This window comes from Eumetopias jubatus, unplaced genomic scaffold (assembly GCF_037043125.1).
Source record: "Eumetopias jubatus isolate StellerSeaLion01/CBP00866 unplaced genomic scaffold, mEumJub1_p1.0 scaffold_17, whole genome shotgun sequence".
Classification (NCBI taxonomy): Eukaryota; Metazoa; Chordata; class Mammalia; order Carnivora; family Otariidae; genus Eumetopias; species Eumetopias jubatus.
Window position 1 is genome coordinate 64,339,945 of NW_028274823.1, and position 25,404 is coordinate 64,365,348.

At 35.0% G+C, this 25,404-nt stretch overlaps 1 protein-coding gene across 4 annotated transcripts in view; it reads left to right on the forward strand.

Moving 5' to 3' along the window:
- Positions 1 to 25,404, forward strand: part of JMJD1C (jumonji domain containing 1C) — a 93,637-nt gene that overhangs the window by 54,613 nt on the left and 13,620 nt on the right. For all 4 annotated transcript variants that reach the window (XM_028123977.2, XM_088020056.1, XM_088020057.1 and 1 more), the window contains 14 exons: positions 1,873 to 2,045; positions 2,526 to 4,735; positions 9,012 to 9,213; positions 11,663 to 11,877; positions 12,823 to 12,975; positions 16,566 to 16,655; positions 17,139 to 17,266; positions 17,461 to 17,674; positions 18,194 to 18,408; positions 19,098 to 19,376; positions 21,980 to 22,148; positions 22,709 to 22,799; positions 23,287 to 23,417; positions 23,783 to 23,905. In XM_028123977.2, coding sequence (XP_027979778.1) covers positions 1,873 to 2,045; positions 2,526 to 4,735; positions 9,012 to 9,213; positions 11,663 to 11,877; positions 12,823 to 12,975; positions 16,566 to 16,655; positions 17,139 to 17,266; positions 17,461 to 17,674; positions 18,194 to 18,408; positions 19,098 to 19,376; positions 21,980 to 22,148; positions 22,709 to 22,799; positions 23,287 to 23,417; positions 23,783 to 23,905 — 4,393 coding nt within the window. The remainder of the gene's footprint in view (positions 1 to 1,872; positions 2,046 to 2,525; positions 4,736 to 9,011; positions 9,214 to 11,662; positions 11,878 to 12,822; positions 12,976 to 16,565; positions 16,656 to 17,138; positions 17,267 to 17,460; positions 17,675 to 18,193; positions 18,409 to 19,097; positions 19,377 to 21,979; positions 22,149 to 22,708; positions 22,800 to 23,286; positions 23,418 to 23,782; positions 23,906 to 25,404) is intronic.

Here is a 25,404-nt window from a genome sequence, read left to right on the forward strand (position 1 = left end):
GTGACCCTAGTGCCTAATACGCCCACATTTTTACTCTGACCCTTCACTCTCGTGTCATGAATGTTAGGTGCAACTGATACTGGACAAAGACAGGCTAGAAGAATACATGAGCTGGCAAATAGTTTTGAGCCTTCTTCCATAATTTCCCAACCCTGAAAAACCAATCTAAGTAACTTAGAACTGGCTTGGGTAGGAATTTCTCTCAGTAAATGTCATTCTAGCCTCCATGTATATAAGGGCATAAAATGTTTTATTAACTGGTCATAAACTTATTAAACTAAAAACAAGCATTTGAAATTTTCATTTGTTATGTAAAATTATAAAGGAGTATATTTAACATTTTGAGCAAAAATGAAGATCTCTTAACCCTAATATTGTGAGAAGTAAAGAAAAAAATAGGAAATACTTTTTAATGATATCTTACGGTCAAAAATTTATCATTACCGTAATTGATTGCAACTTAATACTTCTGGATCATGTAGAACTGAGGCCTTTTAAACATATCTGAGGGGCACCTGGGTGGCTCAGTTGTTAAGCGTCTGCCTTCGGCTCAGGTCATGATCCCAGGGTCCTGGGATTGAGCCCCGCATCGGGCTCTCTGCTCCGCGGGAAGCCTGCTTCTCCCTCTCCCACTCCCCCTGCTTGTGTTCCCTCTCTCGCTGTGTCTCTGTCAAATAAATAAAAATCTTTAAAAAAAAAATATTTGAATGATCCTTATGCATGTGCATAAAAATGTGCAAAAAATATATATATATTTTTTCTCTAATGTGAGATTTGTGCTTTATAATATATATTTTTAATCTAAGCAGCTTTACAGCAGCATGTTTTTGGTGTGATATATTGCTTTTGCATTATCACTTTGAGATGTAAAATTTACTCTTTGTTAAAACCAAAGGGGATTATATTTTCTCAATATTGCCTCAATGTATAACTCCACAAAGTATGTTCTGAAAAAATGTCACTGTGTCATAGTATGGAAACCATCCTTAAGCATGTAATTAGAGAGTTTTAAATATCAACATAGAGATCAATGTCACCAAATATTCTGAATGAGAAAGGCAGCATATGGATATAGAAAAAATTAATTTTGTTGCACTTCCACACCTCCTAAGTTTAAAGGTCCAACAGTGTTTTATAGCTTATAGTTAAATGTGGCGTACAAGTGGGCTTTGAAAATATAATCTTCTGTCTATTCTAAGTAAATTGTTACATTGGAAGAAGTTGTTCATTTTTGACAACAAAAATTGGCAAATGAACTTGATATCTCTGTTTTTGGTTGCATATACTTTAAGAATAACAAATTCTGGTTTTTGTATTAGCAATATACTTTTGGTATTAGAATGACTGGAAATCTGATGAACTAGGCTTTCTGGGGCGTCTGGGTGGCTCAGATGGTTAAGTGTCTGCCTTCGGCTCGGGTCATGATCCCAGGGTCCTGGGATTGAGTCACACATTGGGCTCCTGGCTCAGCGGGGAGCCTTTTTCTCCCTCTCCCTCTCCCCCTGCTCATGCTCTCTCTTTCTCTATCTCTGTGTTTCAAATGAATAAATAAAATCTTTAAGAAAAAAAAACAACTAGGTTTTCTGTACATTTATAAGTTAAAGGCAGTGATTTCAAGATCTACAGTCAGTAAAATAAATAACAAATTTTTGGAAATTACTATTTTGATGCTGATTGATTTTCTCCATAATATGGAAAAATCCATATAATTATGTTAGTTATTTATTTGTCTGAGTACTTTTCATAAGATGCATTTAGAAAAAGTCACATGCTTTGTAAATATGCATTATAGTCCTGCTATGATATTGTGTTTAGCTTTTTCTAGTAACTGAAGTCTGATATATATATATATATATATATTTTGTTAAATAGAATTCTCCCAGTCCTTGGTTACATCAACCCACCCCTGTGACCTCAGCAGATGGTATTGGATTACTTAGTCACATTCCTGTCAGACCTTCCAGTGCAGAGCCTCATCGGTCTCTTAAAATTACAGCACATTCCAGTCCACCATTGACAAAAAGTTTAATAGATCACCATAAAGAGTAAGTTCACTAATGCTTAAAAATACCGTGTCTTTTATAGTTTTTCTTAATTCACTTTCTAAACAGGTAATTTTAAGTTAATAAACATCTTAAAAGTAGGCTTTGAATAAGTTCTGTTCTTTCCATTTTGATATATCTTCTGATTTACTCAGGAGTATTAAAGTAAATGCAAAGTGGGCGCCTGGGTGGCTCAGTCGGTTAAGCAGCTGCCTTCGGCTCGGGTCATGATCCCAGGGTCCTGGGATCAAGTCCCACATCGGGCTCCCTGCTTGGTGGGGAGTCTGCTTCTCCCTCTGCCTCTGCCATTCCCGCCCCCCCACTTGTGCTCTCTCACTCTGAAATAAATAAAATTAAAAGATTTATAAAAAAATAAAGTAAATGCAAAGTTGTGTTTTACTTTCATAATATTGCATAGATGCTATCTTCATATCGTGCAAGAAAAAGTTGTTACAGAAACCTTTATGTGTATTTTCTTTACAGAGAATTGGAGAGGAAAGCTTTTATTGAACCATTGCGTTCTGTTGCATCCACATCAGCAAAGAATGACCTGGATCTAAATAGGTCACAGACTGGAAAAGATGGTCTATTGCATAGACATTTTGTGGATCCTGTACTGAATCAATTACAGAGACAACCCCAGGAGACTGGAGAGAGATTACACAAATATAAGGAGGAACACCGTCGAATCCTTCAAGAAAGTATTGATGTTGCTCCCTTCACAACTAAAATCAAGGGACTTGAGGGTGAGAGGGATAATTATTCCAGAGTACCGTTGTCATCTTCTAGCCCTAAAAGCCATGTCATCATCAAACAAGACAAAGATGTAGAATGCTCAGTATCAGATCTTTATAAAATGAAGCACTCAGTGCCTCAGAGTTTGCCCCAAAGTAACTATTTCACTACACTGTCTAATAGTGTGGTCAACGAACCACCCAGGTCATATCCATCCAAAGAGGTTTCAAATATTTACACTGAAAAACAGAGTAATTCTGTTGGAGCAGCAGCTAATCCTCAAACTCTGACTTCATTTATATCATCTCTTTCAAAGCCTCCACCTTTAATTAAACACCAACCAGAAAGTGAAGGTTTAGCAGGTAAGATACCAGAACATCTTCCCCATCAAATTGCTTCTCACTCAGTAACAACTTTCAGAAATGATTGTAGGAGTCCTACCCATTTGACAGTTTCTTCTACAAATGCACTCCGGAGCATGCCTGCTTTACATAGGGCACCAGTATTTCATCCACCAATCCACCACAGCCTGGAAAGAAAGGAAAGCAACTATAGTAGTCTTTCCCCTCCAACTTTAACCCCGGTCATGCCTGTAAATGCTGGTGGGAAAATTCAAGAATCACAAAAGCCTCCAACTCTAATTCCAGAGCCAAAAGACTCTCAGGCAAATTTTAAGAATTCTTCTGAACAAAGTTTGTCGGAAATGTGGAAATCTAATAATAACCTCAGCAAAGAGAAAGCTGAATGGCATGTGGAGAAAAGCAGTGGAAAGTCACAGGCTGCTATGGCATCTGTCATTGTACGTCCACCATCTAGTACAAAACTTGAGAGCATGCCAGCAATGCAGTTAGCTTCCAAAGATCGAGTTAGTGAAAGATCTTCAACTGGGGCAAATCAAACAGATTGCTTCAAACCAGCAGAAGCTGGAGAGACTGGAAGAATCATTCTGCCAAGTGTGAATTCAGACAGTGCTCACATAAAATCTGAAAAAAATGTCCAGGCTGTCTCCCAGGGCAGTGTTCCCAGTTCAGTCATGTCTGCTGCAAATACAATATGTAATACCAAAACGGATGTATTCACATCTGCTGCCACTACCACTAGTGTTTCCAGCTGGGGTGGTTCAGAAATAATTTACTCTTTATCAAATACCATTTTGGCCTCTAAATCCTTAGAATGTACCTCTTCAAAAAGCGTCAGTCATTCAGTGGCTCATATACAAGAATGCAGGGTCAGCACCACAGCTCCAGTTACACCAGCCAGTAGTCAGACAGGAAGTGCTGCTCAGCCCAGCTCTGGGTTCTCAGGCACAACTGATTTTATCCATTTAAAAAAGCACAAGGCAGCATTGGCTGCAGCTCAATATAAAAGTAGTAATGTCAGTGAGACTGAGCCTAATGCTGTGAAAAACCAGACATCTTCAACCTCCCCTCTCTTGGATAGCACTGTAGTCTGTAGTACAATAAACAAAGCAAACTCTGTAGGAAATGGGCAAGCATCCCAGACAACTCAACCTAACTACCATACTAAGCTGAAAAAGGCCTGGCTTACTAGACACTCAGAGGAAGATAAAAATACTAATAAAATGGAAAATTCAGGGAATTCTGTATCAGAAATTATTAAGCCATGTTCTGTCAATTTAATAGCCTCTACATCTAATGATATACAAAATAGTGTCGATAGTAAGATCATAGTTGATAAATACGTAAAAGATGATAAAGTCAGTAGGAGAAAAGCCAAAAGAACTTACGAATCTGGCTCTGAAAGTGGAGACTCAGATGAAAGTGAAAGCAAGTCAGAGCAAAGGACTAAGAGGCAACCTAAGCCAACTTACAAAAAGAAGCAGAATGATTTGCAGAAGAGAAAAGGTGAAATAGAAGATGATTTAAAACCCAATGGGGTTCTCAGCAGGAGTGCCAAAGAAAAAAGTAAATTGAAATTGCAGAGCAACAGTAATAGTGGTAAGTTAATTACTTTTTTTATCTCACGTAAAATGGGCTGTACTTGAAATAATGGTGTCTTTCTCAAAAGATTAATGAGCTAACAGGCATCTTTTGACTTTGTTTGCATGCCCTAGTCTATTGTATGTGCTCGTTGACCTCATTTCTGCATTTCCCATGTACCCGTAAAAGGAAATGAGAGAAAACCTCTCTCTCCATTTTTAATAGACTTGTAGATACATGGTTTACTTAGCATTCACATTGACAAAAAGCCAATGTGTTATTTAGTAGTTACTCAAAATTTTGACCATTTCTAAGAACTGTTAAAATGCAGTTAAAGCTATCACACCAAAAGAGGATTTCTAATGATTAGGTATTTGCCTTTACCATGATGTAGTTGTAAAAGAAATCCTATTCACGTGTACTTCCTTTAAGTCACTTTTTTAGAAGAAAATTGCTTCAATTAGTGTGTTTGTGGCCTATTTCTCACCCTTCTCTCATCTGGTAACAAAATGGAAGGCTTATTGAGATTACCTTCTATTTAACTGATATTGCTACTTGGGAAGTTCTTAACAATGGGTAAAAGTTAAATAAAAGCAAGGGATTATGGTTTTGTATGCTCATTTCTATGTTCAAGAAGAATTTTCATAAGTAAAAGTTTCAAAACTGATTATATTTACATTTCATTTGTGGCCTCAGCAGGGCAAAATAAGTGATACTTGCCAGTAGTATTCACTATATAAAGTGTTTCTATGTTTTTACTCTAGAAGTAGTTTTTCTAAGTTTGCTTATTTCTTTTTAGGTATGTTGCACAATGCAGAAAGCACTTAATAGTTTATACCTGTGTATTCATCCACATACAATATATGAAATATTACAATGTGGACGTTCAAGAAGTACTTTCACAAGCATTTGGATGCTTGAAGGCTCTTATTTGGGCCTTTTCACTGAATGAGGTTTTTCCACATGCCTGTGTGGAAACCAGAGGCAAAGTGAAGGAGAGAAAAACAGGAGGATGGAATCATAGAAAAGGACAGTCAGAAAGTGAAAGACGGAAGGAAAACAAGCTCAACTAGAGACAGAGAGGCTGACAGACTGAAATGCAAATATAGTCAGAAGAAAGAGAGGGAGATTGACATCAGAGAATACTGGATACATGCCATTTATTTGAGTATTGGATTGTGTACAGTGTTGTTTTTTTCTTTCTTGTGGGTTCTACTTCCCCAGTGAATTCTTAAGAGGCTTAGTGTGGTCACTAATTGTTTTCTTTTCTGTTTCACATAACATTTCCTTTGGTGTTGGGTATACAAATACTTGAGTTAAATTTACAGAAAATGGAGATAGGAATTTTCCAGCTTTTAACACTTAGAAAGCTCATGTGAAGTTAAATTTATAAAATTAACTCTTAATGAAGTACATATTCTATTTCATTTTGAGACCAAATGTACATGTTCCCAAGTAAGAGTTTGAAGACAAAGACTGAAATCAGTACTTTCCCTTCAAGTTGTGACACCTAGTTAAATCTCTTCCCCCCCCCCCCCCCGGTAGCTAACAGTTAACCTCAGAGAGGGTATTCTAAGCCCCATCTAGTCCCAAGTCCAAAATAATAAGTGACTGTTAATTGTCATCTGTTAATTATGGCCAGAGTTGTCTAGGCTTTGTTCTGCTATCTAGAAAAGTTCTCTAAGTTGAGAGTTTATGAATCTAGCTTCCAAACTTTGAGTGGATTATCTATCTCGTGGATTAAATATGACCTTTATTTTTTTAATGGTCGTTGGGGTTGTCCTTGCTCATAAGTCAGTCAAAAAGAGTAAGTTAAGTCTATACTTAGAGAATATAATGTGATTACATACACTGTAATACATGTATTAATTATATACAAATAATGCTATAAAGAAACTTGTGTTTCTTAGTACATTCTAAAGCCAGGTACAATAGATTTTATCTGCTGTTTTGGAATGTCTTCATATCTGCTGTCTTTTCATAACGATAATTAAAAGTTGGCTGTTTTTCTGTGACTAAATTCTTACATAATTTTATTTTATAAACTGTAATTGCCTATTCTAAGTCCTGTGATAAACAAAAACAGTGCTTTTACTATAATCGGTTAATTTCTATATCTCAAAAAATATTTTTATAGGTGATAGCATATCGGAGATTAAAGGTTAGCATGTATTTGTTTCCTGTTTTCTTCCTCCCTAGTTTTCTGTTGGCTAGAGCAGCTGTTTGGGGATTTGCTAATAAATTGAGAACTAAGGTTGAAAATATTCTGATGGTAAGAGAAATACTAGGTATTTTTTGTTGACTAAATATCTTATTCTCAAAGTTTAGATTTTAGATGTTGCCAATAGATATATAGAATTGAAAGATAAATTAATATTTTATTATACAAATACTATTATAGTAATATTAATAAAAGGAGTTAGTTACCGTCATGTGTGGCCTAATTTAGGAGCAAAAATTATAATATCAAAAACTGTCTATATGACCTGGGCCAAGTCTTTGTAATTTATACATTCATTTAAATTTAAAAACAGCTCTAAGTGTCTGTTTTGTGTTACAGAATTGAGATTTGCTTTGAAATGTCTGGTTCTTTATTATAATACTGTTTAAATGGTTCACAGTGGTATGGCTATCCATACTCTTTGAACTGTTCCACTACCTGGAATGTAAAAGCGTACTGGTTAATAGTTGTTTTTTAGTCAAAATAGATAGAATTTATTGAGTTTAGATTGAGTTTATTCTAAGTGTAATAAATAAAAAAGTAAATGATTAGAAGGAAGTATGCCAAGTAAAAATTTATGGTGGTGTACCATTTTTGTTGTTCATTCTGACTTCTAAAAGTTCTGAATTTTTTATACTTCTATAGGGGAAATCTGTCTTATATGCAATGGAGGAGATAATAAACCCTTTATACAAGGCTTCTGGAAACATTTTATTCCATAAGTGGTTTGTGTGCACTTAATATGTCTTTCTTTAGTGGATTAAGCCAAATGGCTTGCCCTAAGTTAGAAACAGAAGAGGGGGAAACATGTCATTGTAAAGAACCAGGCAGCAATCCTAAAAGATCTTAATAACTGGAAGCAGATTTTAAATGGGCCATCCTGGAGCTTAAACACAGTACTTCCTATGTTAAGATACGTTATCTTGCTGTCATTGTACATCTTACGCTATCAGCAGGTAAGTGATAGTGGGAGCTCTTAGAGGTTTGCTACATGTTTCTTCAAAAAGTATATAGTCTCAGGAGAATAGTTGTACTGCCTCTTCTCCACCACATCTGAGTGATTAGAAAACACAGGGTAGGAAATATCTTTTAACATGATAGAAATAGCAAATTATGTAAATCTCATACCTGACATACAGATACATTGTAAGTATACTTCTAAGAGTTTGATATTTGCTTGTCCCAACATAGGTTGTTTTTAAATAAACATGCTTTAATTTTTTAATCTGCTCTGTAGATGAGTGATTACTTGAGCCAGTGTTATTACAGTAACTAAGTTCAAGTTAATAAACATGATGGAGCAATGATGTAGAGTATAAGTAAATAATTTCTTTTCTTCAAATGTTAGTCATTTGAGGGTTTTTTTTCTTCAGACTTCTCTGATGCTTTTCTTTCTACCATCAAAAAGTCAAGTTAATACTGGCTTTTTTGTTTTCTTCAAACCCTTTTATTTTCTAAAAAAGTACTGTTCCATACAGTAAATTGAACCAAATGGAGGGCATCATCCTGAAGGAAAGATACTAAGAGAAATAGCTTACCCCTCTTCTCTCAAATGCTGGTATTATAAAATGACCACTTAACTTGTCTTAGTGAGACACACTTACCTTGGAGAATCAGATTAAATATTTCAAAACAATACCAGTATGTTTGAATTAACCTGTAGTTTCTAAAAGTATTAACTTTTGGTATTCAGTTCTTCGGGTGGATCTTGAAAGAACTTTCTCCTACATATACCAAATTCCAAATTTTTAGCTATAGATTCACATAGAAAATGAATGATTCCTGTGTTTGCTATTATTACAAATATGAATATATCAATCAGCTGGAAGATTTACTCAGCTCTGTGTTTCCAGTGTACTGACATAGGAGTTCATTTGATTAATAGAAAGTGAGTAAATAGAAATGCTGCTGTGGGCTTTCTGTTATTAATGAGGACCTATAATGTCTTTGGTTTTTTTTTACAGTCTTAATATATTGTGACAGTTGTGTACTTGTCTTGAATTTTATCTCAAGGAGTGTATGTACTTTTTTAAAAGTTGTAATCTTGCTTATAATTTCCTACTGGTTTTACAGCTGGCATCCCTCGTTCAGTATTAAAAGATTGGCGTAAAGTCAAGAAGCTGAAGCAAACGGGGGAATCCTTTTTACAGGATGACTCCTGCTGTGAGATAGGGCCTAATTTGCAAAAGTGCCGGGAATGTAGACTTATTCGGAGTAAAAAAGGAGAAGAACCAACTCATTCACCAGTGTTTTGTAGGTTTTACTACTTTAGACGGTAAGTGAAAATACATAATTGGGGAAAACTATGTTTATTGGATATTGGAAATTATACTACCATTCTGACGGTTCCTTACAGAGGTGGAAATAAGTCCTTTGAGCTTCCCTATTTCTGAAACATTATAAAACAGTATTAAGCTTTTTTTGTGGTAAATTTAATAATAGCTAACTATGGGACTAAATTCATAATTCATAGTTACTTGTGTTAATATGGCCTTTCTCTTCTGAGAGATTTACTCATCCTTAATGAGAAATGTTAATATTTTTTCTAGAAAATAATAGTAAACAGCAATTTGTTTAAGAATTTTTTAAAAGTTTATATACTTTGACCAAAACAGTGTGGCATTTATATCTGTATATTAGCTAGAAATCACCAATAGTCTATAAATCTAGGTAAACAATCTAGGCATTAAACTAAAGTCATTGCATTACAATGGACTACCCATACTTTTGTTATACATGTAGCTATAAAAATATGACTTATGAGAAAAAGGATGTCAGTACCATGTCATGTCACATTTCACAAGTTTTGTAGTAAGTATAAAAGCAACTTGTAGTTGTTATTATCCTACATACTACTGTAATATTAACATTACTAAATAATTCTTCAATACTAAAATCATATATAGACTTGTAAGAGTTCAACAAAAAGAATAGCTGGCTGACCCAGCCAGTAGAGACTAATAGTTAATGTCTCAGGTTGTAGAATCATTCATTCCTGAGTTTTAGCTCTTTCTCTTGGTTCCTGTATGACTTTATTACAGCTAAGCCTGTCTCATATGCATACTAATGATAGTAGTACCTACCGTAGAGAGATTTCATGATTAAATGAGATAAAGTACACAAAGTCCTTAGTTTAGTACCAAGCACATATGAATGATTTTATTAATGTTAGCTTCTTATTTTCCTAATCATCACCATCATCTTCCTAAGAGATTTAGGAGACACTTTGCTCTGGTAAATACACCTATGCTGGTGGCCCAGTAGAGACCCCAAGAAATGTATTGGTAGGAACAGAACAGGTTCTGTTTCTTATTTTTACTTCAGGGGCTTTTTAACCAATAATCCCCAAAGGACAGACAACCTTAAAGAATAGTTGTAAAAGCTTGTACACATGGAATTGCAGAAAAGATGAAAAAGAAATCAAAAGGAAAGTTGTTGGTTGGAGTGCCTGGGTGGCTCAGTCATAAGTGTCTGACTCTTGATTTCAGCTCAGATCATGATCTCGAGTTGTGAGATGGAGCTCCATGTCAGCTCTCTGCTGGGTGTGGAGTCTGCTTAAGATTCTCTCTCTCCTTCTCTGCCCCTCCCCCATCCCCTTTTCAAGAAAAAAGGGGGGGGGGGAAGCAGGTTTGAAGGAAAGAAACGTTCAGATAGAGATAATAGCACAAAGCTGAAGTAAGATGATTGACTATAACAAAGGGAGAAATCTGGTTTAAAAAAAAGAAGGAATGGTTTAGGTAATAAAAGTATAAGAAAAGGGGGTGGTAAAAGGAAATGTTCTTGGTATCTGTTGGAAAAATAGAGAATGAATTGTAATGATATCCCCTGATTGAGAGTAAAAAGGGTAAGTACTAGGATAACTGAAAAATAACCGCCAACAAAGAAAAGAATGGCAATTTTGCCTTCCATTTACCCTAAAATTTTCTGAATTGAGTAGTTACATGAATTGGATGTCAGAAGCTGAGAGGAACTAAGCACATGTAATTGGGTTCCTAATAAACTTTTGAGAATTTCATCCTTGTTCCTCTAAGTCATAAATAGTCATTTTAATTAATGAAAACAATGTATCTGTACTTGGCATTTTTTTTTAATCCTCCCAGTGAAAGTCTTGAGGTGATTTAGGGCAGTTTCTTTCCATTTATATATGTATGTATTTATTTATTTAGACGGAGAGGGGGTACAGAGGAAGAAGCATAGGGAGAACGAATCTTAAGCAGGCTCCTCGCCCAGCAAGAACCCAACGTGGGGTTTGATCTCAGGACCCTGAGATCATGACGTGAGCTGAAATCAAGAGTCAGATGCTAAACCAACTGAGCCACCCAGGCACCTCAATTTAGGGCATTTTCCACTTAAGAGGTTCTTGATTTAGGTTATGTGTAAAATAACAGCATTACTCTAGGCAGCATTTGGCCAGCATTTTAACTCTTGTCCTCATCAAACACTTGGATTATAGTTTTCATTTGATTGAAAAAATCTTATTTCTTGAAATAACCTAAAATTGGTGCTGCTTATCATTGCCATTTGTGTAACACTATGGGAGTCATTTAAATTTGTTAAATTTAATTAATAATTTAAGTATGTGTGTATATGAAGGACTAACCTATTTTCTTATTTTTTAACATATATGTTCATAATATGAAAATATAAATTAATTATAAATTTACAACTTTATAAAACTGGACTTCTGTCTAGGTATCTAATCCTTTTATGTTTTAATATTTCAGATTGTCATTTAGTAAAAATGGAGTGGTTAGAATAGATGGTTTTTCTTCTCCTGACCAATATGATGATGAAGCTATGAGCTTATGGACACATGAAAATTATGATGATGATGAACTAGATGTAGAAACTTCAAAATACATCTTGGATATCATAGGTGATAAGTTCTGTCAGTTAGTAACATCGGAAAAAACAGCTTTGTCCTGGGTGAAAAAGGATGGTAAGGAAGTTAAATATACAAATGTACACATTTCATTTTAAGAATTTCTCTTTCAAGTATACTTAATGGGATTAAGTCCCTAAATTTTATCTGGTCTCCTTGATATTTAATTTTGATGACACTTTTTTACATACAGATGCACCTATATGTACTTAAGGTAACATATTTTCCAACTGAGGTTGTAATGAATGGATTATCAATTCATGAAATCACAATAACATTATGCAGTTTCTACCATTATGACATATAGTTAGTGTCATAGGGATATTTCAGAAGTGAAATGGGGAAATTTCAGCCTTTGCCTGAGAAAGACATAGTCCATACCAATTATTTAAGTTTTTAATCTGCTGTGGTTCATCACAGTCTTTAGAGTTAGATGGATTCATATTTGAATCTCAGCTTTACTCCTTGCTTTTAACTGTATGACTGTAAAATGGAATAACTATTTCATAGCTTTGTTTAGAAAGTAGTTAATTATGTTTACATATGTAAAGCACCTAACATTAAGTACTCTAAATGTTAGCTTATGTTAGCTTCTTTTCCTCCCTTTCTCTTAAATCAGTGGTTTTGTCCCTCAAGGGATGTTTAACAGTGACTGGAGACAATTTTGGTTGTATAACTGCAAGGTTGCGGGGAGGTGATAGAGTATTAGCATCTAATGGGTGGAGGTCACGGATGCCCCTAAATAATTCTACATTGCACAGAATAGTCCCTCACAACAGATAATTATTCAGTCAAAAATCTTAAAAGTGCTAAGGTTGAAAAACTCCATTAGATGTAAATCTTCTGAAGAGAATTACTAATTCAAGAAATCTGTTGATCTTTAGTTAATACATCCTTTGAAGTTCTTGGTTTGCCTTTAAATTTTTGTTTTTGTGTATTTCAGCAAAAATTGTGTGGAAAAGAGCATGTTTGCCTTTAAATTTTTATTTCTCTGTATTTCAGCCAAAATTGCCTGGAAAAGAGCAGTGAGAGGAGTGCGGGAAATGTGTGATGCATGTGAAGCAACATTGTTTAACATTCATTGGGTCTGCCAAAAATGTGGATTTGTGGTCTGCTTAGATTGTTACAAGGCAAAGGAAAGGAAGAGTTCTAGAGGTTGGTTTATAACTCTATATAAATTGAAATTTTTATAATGTTCATTTTCTTTAGGATCACTCATCCGGAAAATGGTATGTGTGTGAGGGTTTTTTATTTTTCCCCGACTTTCCTTTATTTTGAATATATTACATTAAAGAAGTTTTGTGAAGTTTATTAATGGCCAGATTTTCTAGAATAAAAACTGCCTCTACATCCTTTTATCCTCATTAGAAAGATTCACCCTCTCATTTCAAGCAGGTAGTTGTGTTGTTGTTGTTTTTAAGATTTATTTATTTTAGAGAGAAAGAATGAGCGGGATGGGGGTCGGGGCAGAGGGAGAAGCCTCAAGTGGACTCCCTGCTGAGTGTGGAGCCTGACATGGGGCTCCATCCCATGATCCTGAAACGAAATCAAGCGTCAGACACCTAACTGACTGAGCCACCCAGGCACCCCTCAAGCAGGTAGTTCTTTAATGTAGCCCAATTTAGGATAGGCTTTGCTACTTTCAGATTCCAGTTTTAGGAGCCCGAAGTCCATTCTGGAACCTGTTAATTACTTGGTCATGCACATGAGTCACAACTGAGTACTTTCTCATGTGAACTGATTTTTCTAAATAATTGGTCCATAAAATTCTTTTTTTTTTCCTTCAAATTTTTATTTGAATGCTAGTTAACATAGTTAACTGTATAACCAGTATTGGTTTCCTGAGTAGAATTCAGTGGTTCATCACTTACATAAAACACCCAGTGATCATCACAACAAGGGCCCTCCTTAATACCCATTACCCATCTAGCCCATCCCCTACCCTCCTCCCTCCATCAGCCATCAGTTTGTTCTCTGTCCTTAAGACCATAAAGTTCAAATCAAAATGTTCAGGAGTATGCTTCCATCAGTATCATTTATCCCCTAGTTCTTTGAGAATGAAGTCTTTATTACATATGAAAATAGTCTCTGAAGCTGTTATTTCTAATTTCTAGATAAAAAAGGCACAAAAACAGGTGTTCTGCATGTTAGTACAGTTGGAGATAATATAAAATGTAAAAAGGAAGTAACTAAATTCACCTTTTCTCATGCTAAAAGTGTTTTTAGAAAAAGTTTATCCAAGGCAAATTTGGAAGTAGCTTCCTAATACTGGTAACCTGGAATCTTTCAGCAATTTGTTTGGGATAAAGTCATCATGAAATGAGAGGATTCAAATTGTGGAAGTATTAGAAGTAAAATCATGTTTAGTGATAGAAACTGTTTAATGTCTAAAAATGATGCATGTCATTTTCATATTCAGGTAACTCTTTTTCAGAATTGTATATCAGATAGATAAACCATGAGTTAGCCATCAGTATCTTTTCCACTGGTAAGGTTACAAAAGCCTTTCTAACTGTTTTTATTAGACACTGAGCACTTCACCAAAAAGACCCCTATAGTGGGACATATTTCCAAACATCATGGCCGTGTGTTTCTGAGATATGCAAAAGATAGGAAATATGAGTAAAATGTGAAACTGTAGTAAGGAATGCATTCTAGGGGCTCCTGGGTGGTGCAGTCAGTTAAGTGTCCGACTCTTGGTTTCGGCTCAGGTTGTGATCTCATGGGTTGTGAGATCTAGCCCCACTTGGCCTCTGCAGTCTGCAGAATGAGCTTGGAACTTTCTCTCCCTCTGTCGCTCCAGTGTACATGCGTGCATGCACGCTTCCCCTCCCCCCCCGTAAAATAAATACATAAATATTTTTTTAAGGAAAGGAATGCATTTTAGGCATTTACTATCTTCAAAATTATAAAAATATATTTGGATTTTTTTGTTAATAGGATTAGCTGCACTCTTCATCACATGCATTTTATATTCCTTTTTCCTGGCGCCATATTACTTTTGTTTTCCCTTTGCCTAATTAAAAAGTTAATTTATTACATTTTGCTATATTGTATACATATATATAAGTATGTAGCACTTTTTGAATAAGATAAGGTATGTATAATAAACCTAAATAGTTATGTTGCTAATGATATTCATAGTATTATTAACTTCAAAAGCATAGTCTGTCAGTCACTGTATCTTTTTTTTAGTATAACCTATATGCCTTAAGTTGTATTCTGTTATCTATATATCTATTTCACTGTTAAATATTGTAAAAATCATATTTATAGGTTGTTTTATATAGTGGTAATTAGCATAAGTGTCTAAAATATAAGCAGTTAGAAAACATTTACAGGTTACTGGGTAGGCTCTGGAGGGGAAAGTTGGTTTTTGTTTTTTTTTTTTAAGATTTTATTTATTTGAGAGAATGAGAGAGCACAAGCAGGGGGAGGGGCATTGGGAGAGGGAGAAGCAGACTCCCATGTTGAGCAGGGAGCCAGATGCAGGACTGGATCCCAGGACTCTGGGATCATGACCTGAGCCGAAGGCCAACTCTTAACCGACTGAGCCACCCAGGCACCCCTAGTTGGAAAGCTTTTTAAAAAAACCAGTTTTAGACACTTTAGACTGGATTTGAATTTTATTTAGTCTGCAGCTTTTCATGAAATAATAGTTGTAGATTTTTTATGCTAAATAAAATGAGCTTTCTGATATTTATTGCATCTATTAACAGCTACAACATAAGTAGCTATCTATCTGTGTCATCAAATTTATAGAAAAAGATTTCCTTGAGATCAAGATAATTGAATATTTTTCCTCTGTATTATTTGCCTCATGCTATGCCTTAATATGTTTACAACTCCAGGTATGGAGCTTTGTTTGAAGGCACTAATAACAAATATTTTGTATAAAATAGCAGCTTTTTGACATCCCGTGGCAGTTCCTCTACATGTCTTTAAAGCATAAAAGGAAAAGAGCAGTAGCCTCAAATTTGTGTCAGTTTCTGATGTACTAAGATCAGGCGACAGCCCTGTTGGGCACAGAAAATAGTGAAGAGATAAAAGGAGATGAGCGACAGAGAAGCTAAAATCAAATAAGGAAGATAGAGGTAACAGATACATTAATGACAATAAATAATGGTAATTTTAGAAAAGGCTAAATAACATAACAATTTTGTACCTTGTTTTTATAAAGTTCTCAGAATGATGGAACTGTCTTATTTTTAAAAAACCAAACATTTGAAGCCTTTTTATACATTTTATATAATTGTGAAGCTCGGGACACCTGGGTGGCTCAGTTGATAAAGCGTCTGCCTTTGGCTCAGGTTATGGTCTCAGGGTGTTAGGATTGAACCGCGCTTCAGGCTCTCTGCTCAGTGGGGGCGGGTGGGGGGGAATGCTGCTTCTCCCTCTGCCTGCTGCTCCCCCTGCTTGTGCTTTCTCTCTCTGTCAAATAAATACATCAAATCTTAAAAAAAAAATCGTTAAGCTTTTTTTTTTTTTAAGATTTTTTGTATTTATTTGACAGAGACACAGAGAGAGAGGGAACACAAGGAGGGGGAGTGGGAGAGGGAGGAGCAGGCTCCAGAGCCCGATGCGGGGCTCGATCCCAGGTCCCTGGGATCATGACCTGAGCCGAAGGCAGTTGTCCAATGACTGAGCCACCCAGGCGCCCCTGTTAAGCTCTTTTTATACAAACCACCAATTTTATAATTATAAAACCATGACATAATAAAAATAATTATGTTGTAATCATACAGATAAAGAACTGTATGCTTGGATGAAGTGTGTGAAGGGACAGCCTCATGATCACAAACATTTAATGCCAACTCAAATTATACCCGGTTCTGGTAAGTATAAATGCAAATTATTCACTTAGTAGTGTAATAACTCTTGCTTGCTCTAGATTATTTAGGAGTATGTAGGGGTATAATGGAATGGAGAGGTAAGGTTTTTCTAATCTTGAACTGTTTTTGTTCAGTTCTTAGAATCTTCTATGTAATAAAGCTAGCAAGGTAAACCCAGCCCCAGTGATGAAGAAAGCCAGAGGAAACATTTTAGAGGGGGAAAACTAGAGTGTAATGAAAATGCTTATTAGATTTATGATATTCTCTACTTTTTGAGCATACTGAACTTTTAATAGTAGAGGTAAGAGAGAAAAGAATAGAGAACATGAACTTGGCTGAATGATCAAACCTGATAAAAGAGATGAAAAAAAAAGGGGAAGAATTTGTGAAAGGACACAAGAAAACCTGCACAAGAAAAACGGGAAAAATTTTATGATCTTAACAACTAGGGGCAATCCTTTTATTAACCACTATTATTTTTTGTAGTTTTGACAGATCTTCTAGATGCGATGCACACTCTTAGAGAAAAATATGGTATTAAATCCCATTGTCATTGTACTAACAAACAGAATATACAAGTTGGAAATTTTCCTGCAATGAATGGTGTGTCTCAAGTGAGTACAACTTTCTAATTATTCAAATGAAATGCATGGTTAAATTAATCAGCTTTGATATTTGAAATCCAATTTTGGACTTGTGTTTTGTAAACTTATGTTTTCTATGTTACTGTATAAATATAACTACTACTTTTAACTCTGAATAATTGAAAAAGTAGTATTTTAAAAGTTTAATTGTTCTACCCTTACAGGTTTTACAGAATGTTCTTAATCACAGTAATAAAATTTCTCTGTGCATACCTGAGTCTCAGCAGCAAAATAACCCTCAGAAGTCTGAGAGTAATGGCAACAGCAGCCCAGGGAGTGACGTAAGCACAGACAGCAAGTTAACTCCTCCAGAATCCCAGTCACCACTGCACTGGTTAGCAGATCTTGCAGAACAGAAGTCCAGAGAGGAAAAAAAAGGTGAATATAATTAAGTATATAATAGAGGACCATAATATAACCAACGACGTACATTAATGTGTAATATTCACTTATTACAATTTACATTTGTCTTTTGCTTGCATTATGAATGGTTTAGATTCAGAAAAATGTTTGTTTTCTGTTGTTAGGAACTCACCTCCCTATGATTGTATCAAAATTAGTTAGAGAATCATTTGTGGATGAGCATATCATTAAAGCCACCAGGGCAGTAGATTTGTAATTTAAACTATACTTTCTCCCTGTCTTAGCTGTAGCATTTTTCATTTGTGACAGGTGCAAACTCAGCTACATGTGTAAGATATTGAGGAAGGCCTTTTCATATTCAAACTGTTTGACTCCATTTTGAAGGATCTAACCCATCCTCTGGTGTGTGTTCAGGTGAATAAATCACTAGCGCTACACATTCTACCTCTCACTATCAAATGTAGGGTCCCAGTTTTTTCTGTACTTTAGCAGCATGCTTAATTTTATTTGAATTTTGTAAATGTTGTATTTCAGAAAACAAAGAATTTGCCCTTGAAAAGCAAATTAAAGAAGAGAGAGAACAAGACAACCCTGATTCTCCAAATAGCAGAACATCACCTCCTGTGTCCCAGAATAATGAACAGGGCTCAACTTTACGAGATTTGCTGACTACAACTGCTGGCAAGCTCCGTGTGGGTTCTACAGATGCTGGCATTGCCTTTGCCCCAGTGTATTCAATGGGAACCCCAGTGAGTAAGATGCCAGAGTTTTGGTTCTCTTATGGACCTTAAATTTAGATTTGGCTGTGAACCACACAAGAAATAGATGCAAATGAAATAAAATACACTTATTACTAGGCATGCTCCCAACTGCATTATAAATCTCATAGCTTAAAAGCTGGAGATTTGGGTTTTTTCCCCCAGGTGAAAAAGGTTGGGGGAGGGGCATTTAATGCCAGAAGAGCCCTAAGAGACTCTTTCAGAATTTGAAAACAGCATATCTTGTAGGGGAAATAAATCACATCGTTAATGTTTTGTTACTAAAAATATTTAGTAATCAGTTTTTGTTTTAATTATGCACCAGAAGAAAATTAAAAAACAATATTTATATAGGTAGGCACAAATTTTTAGTGATCTTTAAAAGTATATGGGAGATTCCACCCATCTATCTCCTCTGCGCTAGTCCTAAAATAATACAAAGGGCCACACTTACAGTTTCTGGGGACCTGGTAGTTTCCCACATAGAAGACTACCAAACTCTGGTTCATATCTGTTAGGAACAGCGTAGGGACTATAGATACCTATCCACTGACATGATTACATATTCTTGAAGGAACATAAAATGTTTGTGTTGGTTGTTTGCTATGTTAGGAGTAAACCAGAGTGAAAGTTTAAAGATTTATACATTTCCTCTTAATATATAACTTTTTCCTTAATAGAGTGGTAAAAGTGGAAGGACTATGCCAAACATTCTTGATGACATAATTGCTTCAGTTGTTGAAAACAAAATTCCACCAACTAAAGCCTCTAAGATAAATGTAAAACCAGAGCTGAAAGAAGAGCCTAAAGAGAGCAGAAAATCACCCATGGAGGAAAACAATAAATTGTACAGTGATATACCACATTCTTGGATCTGTGAGCAGCATATTCTGTGGCTTAAGGATTATAAAAATATTAATAATTGGAAGCTTTTCAAAGAGTGTTGGAAACATGGACAAGTGAGTATTTTAAGCTAATTAGTGAAACTGAAACTAGTTGGATAGGAAGAAAGCGGAAAGATAGTACTTAACACATTTGGAAGTAAGAGATCAAAAACGAAAAGGTTAACAGAATTACTGTTTCTGAATTCTTATTTTTTGGTCAGATTTATATGAATTAAAAGGGAAGCACTGATGTTATATTTTTTAGCTATCAGTCAACAGACTTTTAATAAAGTTATTTTTATTTATTTTTAATAAATTTATTTATAAAATTTGGTACTTCCCTTTTTTACATTTGCATCTTAGTCCAGTTGATAGATTCATATCTACAGAAGCATTTGCCTCAGACTAAAAGTTATGTAGATGTTTTTGCCTTTAATGTTCATCGATAGAACATTTATTTATACATTAGTTCATCAGATCTTAAATGACATTATTTCATTCTGTTCAAATGAAAATGATATTCTCTTTGACCAGAGTTTTCATAGAATGTTTGAGACACATTTCAGAGGGCAGTTTATTACATTAATGCAGAAATTGTGAACAGAATTAAGAATTTGCATGATTTAGTATTATGTTGTTTTTTTCTTTCTGGAATACATCGTTTGCAATTTTATTTTACTTTCTTCATTGAACAGATAGTTATTGAGCTCCTAATAAAATCTAGTCTTTGTGCTGGCCATTAAGGATATAAAAATAAGTAAGATGAGTAAACTTTAGTGCTAGTGGTTCTTATTAATCTTTTTAGGTCACTAATCCTTTTTACAATGTGAAGAAAACTTGGTTCCTTTCTCCCCAGAAAAAATTCATACCCATGTATTGCACATACACAATATTTATCTTTTTATTTCCTTTTTGTTGTTTTTTCCTTTGTTTTCTGGCTGGCTCCCCTTGAAGCCCTGATGCCATTGGGGGGTCATAATTTAGACCACTTGATTTGGTATGTGCTTGAGCCATCAAGTAAATATTTTAATAAGTACTTTAAATATTCCAAGAACTTTGTTAAAGTGTTATAAAAAACCAAAAAAGGGAATGACTAGGCTAGAGTACTAATTCAGAAATGCTAATCTGAATTGATGCCTCAGGTTAAGTGAAATTTTTCTGGATGTGAACAAGAGGTTGGAAATAAACAAGAGCATCAGGTGCTTGGGGTACTGTTAAGTAGTTTTGTTTGGAACATAGGTAAAAGAGTTCTGTGGGAGAATGGTGAGAAATGGTAGTTAGGGTTATGATTATGAAGGGCCTTTGATATTACACTAAGGAGTTTGAATTTTATCCTGTAGATGATAGTTTTAATTGATGAGTCAAAGTAATCAGATTGACATATTAAAATAACTGACTGCAAAGCAGATTGGAAGTTGAATTAGAGGAAAATAAGAATATAGGCAAGGAATCAAAATAGGAAGGTTTCCAGTATTTTGAGAAGATGATGATGATGGTAGCCTAAGAATTCTGCTTGAGAACATTCTAATATACTAGCTAACTTGCCCCTCATTTTTTAACAATATGACTACCATTAGAAAGCGTGGCATAGGGCTGGATAGGAGTATTATTGGTTAGCCACAATAGGGGCTGGGAATTAATATCTGAATTGCCAACAATAATTAATAGCTGAACCTGTTTTTAATAGTGGGATATATTATTAGCCTGTTTAAGGGAAGTTTAATGGAGTGGTCCCCCAAGTAAGTAGTTAACCAGATTTAAGGTGATTTTTGTTGTTTTCTTTTGAGATATCTTTTGTGATAAGAACTCTAGCTAGAGGTTATTCTGTTCTCTGGTTCCCGAAATATAATTATCTTAATGAAGTTTAAGATGACTTAATAAATAGTGTATTTTACAGGAGAGTCACAACTTTCTTTGTTCTCTATATTCCAGACATTTGCTTCTTTTATAATAAAGGAATTTTAAAAACCCAAAACCTTGGGGATAGTATATCAGATTGTTGTAGAGGTTTTTTTACATCGGCATTGGAGTTCTAGAAGCTTTAAATCTTCAGTTGTTAGTTTTTGGGTTAGATAGCCTTGAGGGAATTCAAATTCATATGATTTCCAAGGAGAGATTTACTTTCAGGGAGTCGGCCATTAACCTTGAAATTTAATGTTTTGCCTGGTTGTTTAATATTTTTATTTATCATGATCCTTGTGGAAGAACATGTGTATGTGTTTTAAGTGATACAAATTATGTTTTAATCTGAAGGACTATATGTATTCTGTTAAAATCTTATATCTATCACACATATAGATATATAACTAGGTTATGTTCTAGCTTCAAAAATTAGTCTATAAATAAAGCAGCCAAAAATCCATATTTATACTACCTAGAACGGAAATTTTTAATCTAGCCCTTTAAGACTTCTTTCAAAATTTACTACATGTTAATTTTAATTTTAAAAAATGGCAATGTATTCTACATGGCATTCTCTCTTATTCTCTTTGACAGTATATTATGTACATCTTTTCAGGTCAGGGACTATTTTCAGTAGTCCCTTTTATTTTCACAATTTGTCATTAGTCCTAAAACTTAACATGTTATCTGTTTGTTGTATATGTGTATAAAATCAAATTTTGGGAGTGTCCATATACCTTTTAACTTACCGATCTGTCTATTTATTTATTTATAAGCCTGCAGTGGTTTCTGGTGTGCATAAGAAAATGAACATTAGCTTGTGGAAGGCGGAATCAATTAGTCTTGAATTTGGAGACCACCAAGCTGATCTCCTGAACTGCAAAGACAGCATTATTTCAAATGCCAATGTTAAGGAATTCTGGGATGGTTTTGAAGAAGTTTCAAGTATGTTGTTTTTTGTTTTACTGTTTTCTGAAATATATCCCCCCAAAACTATTAATTGCAAATATGACTTAACAGATTTTTAATCTTTGAAACTTCTATATTACTTTGGCTAATAAAGAAGAGACAAATACTTGGAAACAAGAGACTGGGTCTTATTCCTTTGTTCTACCCCTAATTTCCTTTGACCATAAGTTATTTAAACTATGTTTCCTTGTATCATATAGGGAATATTTTTGGCAACCCCATAAACCTTTGAGAATTATATGTTATGTAAAACACTTAGAAAATTAAAAGTAAAAATGTAAGACTAGTTTCAATAACAATTGTAAACAGATATTTAAAGAATATTTTTGCAGTATTACAAATACCTAAATACATAAGGAATAAAAGTCCTAATACTATATAAGTACATAAGAAATTAAACTCAATAAGCAAGCGTTCATTAAATACTTCATGTACAACAATCATCATTCGTTTTACATTTCTTCCTTCTTCTCCAAACATTAATAAAAATTAAAAGGCAGAAATTACCTTTTAATAATAAACTGCATTCTTTATAGAACGACAAAAAACGAAAAGTGGAGAAACAGTTGTTTTAAAATTGAAAGATTGCCCTTCAGGAGAAGACTTCAAGACTATGATGCCAGCAAGGTATATATTTTTAAAACGTGTTATTTTAACGCTTGGGTTTTTGAGTTTGAGCTGAGATTATCCCAAGAAGTAGGTAAGGAACTATATATTTAACCTTCAGGCATTTTCCTTGCCAATTAAAAAGAAATTAAGAACAAAACCCAGTCTCTGTATTCTCAGTAGGCTAAGTCTTTATGTTAGAGAAGTAAAGGAAAGAATGCTAGTATCAAAGGACGTGGGGTCCTGTTTAGGACCTCCCTTTCTTGATGTTTTTAATTTGCTATGATTAGAGAAACAGAACTGCAGTTTTAGTCAGTGTCACTTCTGTTCTGTGCTTGTCCTGGTGTTAGGCATTCATTTCAACTGAATGAAGTCAAGGAAAGTGTTACTTGTCAGAATCCTTAAGGAAAGGTTGTATTATGTTTTGAACAACCTGAAAATTTTGTATATGAAAGCACCTAAGAATGTTAATCTGTATTCAAAAGAAGTCAATGTTGTTATTCGTCAGATACGAAGATCTCTTAAAAAGCCTACCATTGCCAGAATATTGTAATCCAGAAGGAAAATTCAACTTGGCCTCTCATTTGCCAGGATTTTTTGTACGCCCTGATCTAGGACCCAGGTTGTGCAGTGCCTATGGTAGGTATATATTTGCATTTCCGTGAACTTGGAATTATATGAAATGTTAACTGCTGTCCAAAGATAAATTGTCTAGTGATTTTTAGGCTCTAGTAAATCCATTTTTTAGTAATCCATTGAAATCTTTTTTCTATCAAACAGTATATTAGATATTAATAGCCAATATAGTTAAGTACTTGCTAATTCCTTGCAAAATATTTACATTTTCTAGTAATTTTTTTTAATGGAAATTTCTTGGGGAGCAGACTTTGGAACAAGGAAACTAAAGCTCAAATTACAATTAACAAATTTTCCTCATAGAGCTAATTTTAGGGGGACTATCTAGGATATGTATTCAGTCACATAAAATTCTATTTTATACACAGGTGTAGCTGCTGCTAAAGATCATGACATAGGAACAACAAATCTCCATGTTGAAGTTTCTGATGTTGTAAATATTCTAGTCTATGTTGGCATAGCAAAAGGAAATGGCATTCTCTCAAAAGCAGGTAAAGAAAGAAAGAAACTTGAATAGTGGTTTTGGGGATGAAATTGAATAACCACACACACTAGGATTTATTATCTAGAATGTCAGCCTCTGAGTAAACAGCAAAGATTGCAGAAACAATTGCAGTGGATATAGGAATATTCTAATCTTTATTACTTTAAGAGTGCTTGGTTTACCTGTCTTTTTTCAATATAATAGAAATTTTAAATTTTTAAGACTTTATTTATTTATTTGACAGAGAGAGAGAGAGACTGAGTGAGAAGGAACACAAGCAGGGGGAGTGGGAGAGGGAGAAGCAGGCTTTCCGCGGAGCAGGGAGCCCTATGCGGGGCTCGAACCCAGGACCCTGGGATCATGACCTGAGCCGAAGGCAGACGCTTAACAACTGAGCCACCCAGGCGCCCCTAGAAATTTTAATTTTAAAAATGGGTATTTTTATTTGCTCCTTTCCTATGTATAATTGTTCTGTTTGTGAAAATAAACTGCTAAGCTTACTTTATCAACACTTTTATTGGAGAATAGAAACTGGGTCCTGGGGTGCTGAGATTGATTAAGATTTGGTTTGTGCCTCAAACATTTTTCATTTTTTCCCCCTCTACTATCAGAGAGAGAAGGGATCTTTTCTCCTAAGTAGATGTAACCTTTCTATCCATCGTATAGGTTTTAGATTCCATCCTCTGGATTTCTTTCCGAAACCTTGTTCCATCTTATCCCCTTCTATGTAAATAGGTCTTTAACTTTTCCTCTGTGCTGGTTATTTTCTTCAGAGTGGAAGTACACTCTAAACTATTCCTTCTTTCTCAGAAGAAAACCTTCAAAACTAGACTTCCTTGCCACCATCCTATATCTCCTGCCTTCATAACAAATTCTTTGCTCTTTGTCAACTCTTACTCACATTTCAGCTCATTTCAGGTTGGCCTTATAACTGCTGCCTCACTGAAATTACTATTACTGCAGCCCTTGCAAACATTCACAATTGGATAAGTGGTTTCAGTGGTTTCTTTCTGGTTGTCTTACTGCTTGCCCTCTGAAATAAACGGCACTGGAAATGACTGCCTCTTCTTCAAATAGTGCCCTTGGCTTCTGTGATACTACTGCTCCCCTAGTTCGTAACTAACTTCATAGAATCCCAGGCTTTCCTAGACTCAGGGAATTTTTCTCTACCTTTTCTAGTTTACATGTACTTTATGTGAAATTCTATGCATGACCCAACCACCACATACCTCACCAGCTCTGTATCTGGAGCCAAGAATGTATCTTGAGCTTAGTGACTAGGTGCTGAGGACATGGGGTACCTACAGTATTCACTCTACTTTCCTGTGTATTTGACAGCTTCCATAAAACACAACCTAAATTCCCCCAAAACTAGAAACTCATTTTTATACTGTTTCTCAGCTTCCTAAATTGACACTTGATTATAACTGATAAACTCTTTGCCTCCCCCACTCCCAAGGATTTGAGACTCAGGCACACTTGGGTTGTAGTCCCAGCTCTAATACA